We start from the raw sequence: 4,440 nt of genomic DNA, 5'->3' as shown, positions 1-4,440 counted from the left end.
TATACTGATTGAAATCATTATAGATGAGCTCTCAATCACTGAATAAAAGTCAGTTTCTCACTGATCACCAGTCCTCAGTTGGATCGAGCTGGTAGTTGTTGAAAATCATTATTAACTTGTAACTGTTGTGTACCTTTTACTGCCAAGATTCAGTACACTGCCTGTAACTGGCCTCCATTCACTGTAATTCTGCATTATCTACTTGTCTTTTCTCAAAAACAAATCATTCTATTGGCTGATAAAAATGCAAGAATCTGACAAGAATCTTTTGTTGGGATGTGTCTGCTAACTTCCCTTATTCACAGAAAAGTTCCTCCTTTTCTTAACTGCAGTTTTGCTTTTGGTGCGCTGAAGTCTGGTTCATGGGCCTGCTTTGGCTTTCTTCTTGGTATAATTTATGATCGCTGTTAGAAATTAACCCGATTCTTTTGTTGGAAGCACGAGAAGTGACGACAGGAGAGGACTGTTTAAAATCAACAGAAAGTTTACTGAATGTCTGATCACAGGTAGGCCTTACAGTGCTGGGGTCAGAGGGATAGAGCTCTCGCAGGAGTTCCATCCACTGACCCCAAATTAAGGTCTTACAATACATTTTATCTTCTTGGGCTGCTCCGCCCTGGACAGAGCTGCAACCTTCAATAGTTTGTGATCCTATTGGTCATTTGGTGTGAGCCGGAGCTCACACTTCCATGTTGAAATATGGTAAATCTACTGTAGGTATGTGTGTGTGTGTCTCAGGTTGTAGCCCCCGGCCTCTGCAGGACATCCCAAGACAAAGCAAAGCTTGGGATATGCTAAGTGGGTCAAGGTGTGAGTGTAAAACAGGCCTTTGCTAAAATGTAAATAGGCTGACTGGTCACAAGGAGATGCAGACATCCTCCCTCAACAGAAGTTACAGTATTCAAAGTGGGCACATTCTACTTGATTCTCATCAATACAATTGTAAGATATATAAGCAAGGAAAATAAATGTATTAAGAATAGCCAAAGCTCAGTAGTTCTGGACAATCATCAATACAGCTGTAATATGTATAATCAAGGAAAATAAAGTTATGAAAAGTAACTAAAGGGAACTAAAGGTATGAGAAGTAACTAAAGCTTATAAAGTAACTAGAGTCTATAAGACTCAAATCTAATTTATTCATTCTCATCAACTGTTCTCCTACTTTTTGTTTTGCTTTTTTCTTTGTTCCCATCCTCATCCTTATCCTCAAAATCTAAAAGTTGTTCAGAAAGCAGAAGACAAATGCATCAGTTAAATTAAATGCATATGCTGGACGGTGATGGTATAAAGCCCTGTAGGCAAATATCTATAATATAAGGATACATGGGCATCTTTGATCCACAAAAGTAAACAACAATTTCACACTGCACAGCTTTTACTCCTGCTGTCAGAAATCAGCAGAGAAAAGCATGATAAATTTAGGAGTGGTAGTGGGACTACTTTGTGGTTTAGAATATTTTATAATAATTAGAAAACTGTGTTCTCATAATGTAACCCCTCACTTCCCTCACTAGCATCTTAGCTCCTCCCAGCACAAAAGTACTAGGTAAACGGTTTAAAACAGAAGTGCTTGATGTATATTGACCCTTGCTCCAATACTGAGATCTATTGCCAAGCCAATGCCAGAACTGATGATGATGAAGTAACAAACAAAATTTTAATATGTGCATTGTTGAAATCGCAGAAGAGGCAGTAGGTAATAAAACAAGTTATACAGTAAATGTTCTAACAATATATAGGCTACTTCATTTGTGAAAGACCACAGTGTGACTCTGATGTCCTTTTCAGGTTCAGGATGATATTCTAGACACAATATTAACAATATATGCACAGTAATACAGTCACAGGCATAAAGACAGATTAGAGTAATATTAATTTAGATTTTAAAAATCTGTGAATTCCACAAATTCTCACATCACTTTGCACAACTGATTCTTGCATGAGGCCCATTGTCTTTCTGCAGGGTGGAAAGAAGGATGATCCATAGCATAATGAACACATCCCAGTTTAAGAATGGAATCTCCACAAACTACAACCTGAAGTTCTTGTCTCTGAATGTGTTCAACATCAGTGAGACTCACTTCAGCTGTGCAGGAAACAAATCCAGAATTCCAATGAAAGCTCCACAGGTACATAACTTGTGATCAGGCGGTGCTAATTCTGAAAGCAGAACAGTTAATATGGCAATGTCGTTATTATGTTACAGTTAGCTGAGTTAGCTTGTTTTAAGCCTTGGGTCCTGGTATGTTAGGATTAACATTGATGATTTGGGGGTTTTTGAGTGCAACAGTCCAAGCTTGATCACCATCTTCTTATATCTGCTGTTAGCTGCTGCCTCAGAATGAATCATTTGTCCCTGAGGTTTGGCTGCCTGTGAATGCCCTGTGCACCATCCCAAACGAGAAGAAGATTATTGGTTTGGTCAGCTACATGTGGCACAGCCAGTTCCAAGTATATTTCCTTTGTCCTATTAACTTTACATCATCCATCCTGACACTCTCATGTTTCAATCTACAATTTACATTTACAGTTTGCTCATTGTCATAAACTTTGCAGATTCTTTTGTTATTATGGGTTTGACAATAAATTGTGATTCTATAACTGCTCTGTGTTTCCTTCCATGTCTATACTAAACTTTCGTAGTTTGACCAGGAAGAAATCTCATCAATGGTTCTCAGGATAGAATTACTGGAGGGACACCTTCTTCATAATCTGAAAACCCCAATCAAGATGATTTTTGGAGTTGATGCACACAACGATATGGATGTAAGTCTGTTTGTAAATTCATGCTTTAATTTAATTCAGTGCTGATCTGTTTGATTACTATGCCATTTCTAGCCTACAGCCACAAACCAGAAGGTGCCATCCAAATTTAAGGTGCCATATATTAATTTGTGGCTGTTATGATTTCCCCACTGAGGATATATTGTCCTTTTTGTGGAATAATCACACTGAATTGTTGTAATTCATCACAAAATTGTCAGATCGTGGCACTGAAAATAAAAATGAAAAGAAGTGACTTCATGGGATTTGATTATAGTATTATGTCAACTTTTTAAACTTTGTTAAAACTTAGTTTTATTCTCCTCTTTGACTGGGTGGATATTGTTAACTTCAAGGTGGCTCTATATTTTTGTTTTTTTACAGAATGACTCATGGTTACAGTGTCACTATTTTGATGAACAAGGTATGTCAAAATCAAGAGCAAAGTGCTGAAATGCTATTTTAGTTCCGATTACTACAAATTGGAGAAAAATTATCAGTATGATTCACATTGGTTACAAAAAATCTATAAGGTTGTGATCTGTGCAATGAAAAAAGAGTTTTAATGAAAACTGTTGTAGTAACAGAAGGTGGTCTATGCCGTTTATTCTGTCATTCTTGCAGGCCATAGAAATAGGCCTACAGTAAGTTGTGCTTATATGTTCACAGAGGGGCTCTGGAAAACAGATGGATGTGAGACTTCCAAAAGAACCATCTATAACAAAACTGACATTGTTTGCAGTTGCAACCATGCAACACCCTTTGCTGTGCTGTTGGTAAGCACGCACCCTTAATTTATAATCATCATCAATAAATAAATCATTGAAGTCAAATTTTAATTTCTATAGCACATATCTTTGATCACTGATGACTTCACTCTCAAATTCCAGGCTGTTAACCAATATCCCATCTTTCTGGCAGGTAAGACAACCAATTGCAGAAGCCCAGTGGAAAATACTGTCATACATCAGTTACACAGGCTGCAGCCTGTCTGCCTTCTTCACTGCTTTGTCCATTGTGATGTACATCTTCAGTCGGTAAGCATATAGCACACGTATTTTGCATGATGGGCAGCCAGCTCGTGGATAGCTGCTGTCCATGAGACATCTTACAAGAGAAAATACTGAAATAGCTCCAGCATCAAGAGGAACAAGAAGTTCTTTAGCAGATTATATAGCCACAACTGAACTTTGAGATGTTGGCATTCTAAGGATTTAAGCTGCTAATCAGAAGCTACAATTTACAACCAACTGTCTAATGGCAACTGGTGGGTAGTTTGATTGCTGGCACTCTAATGAAACCACACCACACTCACACAGTCCTAATGATGCAGATTCAAGTTTCTGAGAATTTAAGTCTTAATAAATAATAACAGAAGACGAGGATGAGTTATTTTTTACTTCAGTGTTTTTAGTCATGAATGTTTAATGGTATAGAGAAATACTCTGTACAGTTTTCTTGTAAACAAAGTTATGATTCCACTAAGTGCTATTCACTGAAACAACATAATCTTGTCTAACTGATGTGCTGGATGCATCTACTTACCGTTTCTGTGAACATGTCATGCTGTATCTCTCCATGACTCTTCATGATTTTTTTCTTTGCCTCAGAAAACACAAAATGGATTACTCCATTTCTGTTCATGTGTCTCTGAGCATGGCCTTGTTTCTGCTC

General features: G+C 37.6%; 1 protein-coding gene across 1 annotated transcript in view; it reads left to right on the top strand.

Moving 5' to 3' along the window:
* The first annotated feature begins 1,994 nt into the window (after nt 1–1,994).
* The window catches only part of LOC109963391 (adhesion G-protein coupled receptor G2-like), a 6,041-nt gene continuing 3,595 nt past the window's right edge, over nt 1,995–4,440 (top strand). Inside the window, exons 1-7 of the mRNA XM_020605895.1 lie at nt 1,995–2,132; nt 2,332–2,454; nt 2,647–2,769; nt 3,151–3,190; nt 3,436–3,542; nt 3,688–3,803; nt 4,377–4,420. Of these exons, the coding sequence (XP_020461551.1) occupies nt 1,995–2,132; nt 2,332–2,454; nt 2,647–2,769; nt 3,151–3,190; nt 3,436–3,542; nt 3,688–3,803; nt 4,377–4,420 (691 nt within the window). The remainder of the gene's footprint in view (nt 2,133–2,331; nt 2,455–2,646; nt 2,770–3,150; nt 3,191–3,435; nt 3,543–3,687; nt 3,804–4,376; nt 4,421–4,440) is intronic.

The sequence above is a fragment of the Monopterus albus genome, unplaced genomic scaffold, assembly GCF_001952655.1.
Source record: "Monopterus albus unplaced genomic scaffold, M_albus_1.0 scaffold73.1, whole genome shotgun sequence".
Taxonomy (NCBI): Eukaryota; Metazoa; Chordata; class Actinopteri; order Synbranchiformes; family Synbranchidae; genus Monopterus; species Monopterus albus.
Note: the sequence above shows the minus strand (reverse complement) of the source record. Positions and strands in the feature narration are given on the sequence as shown.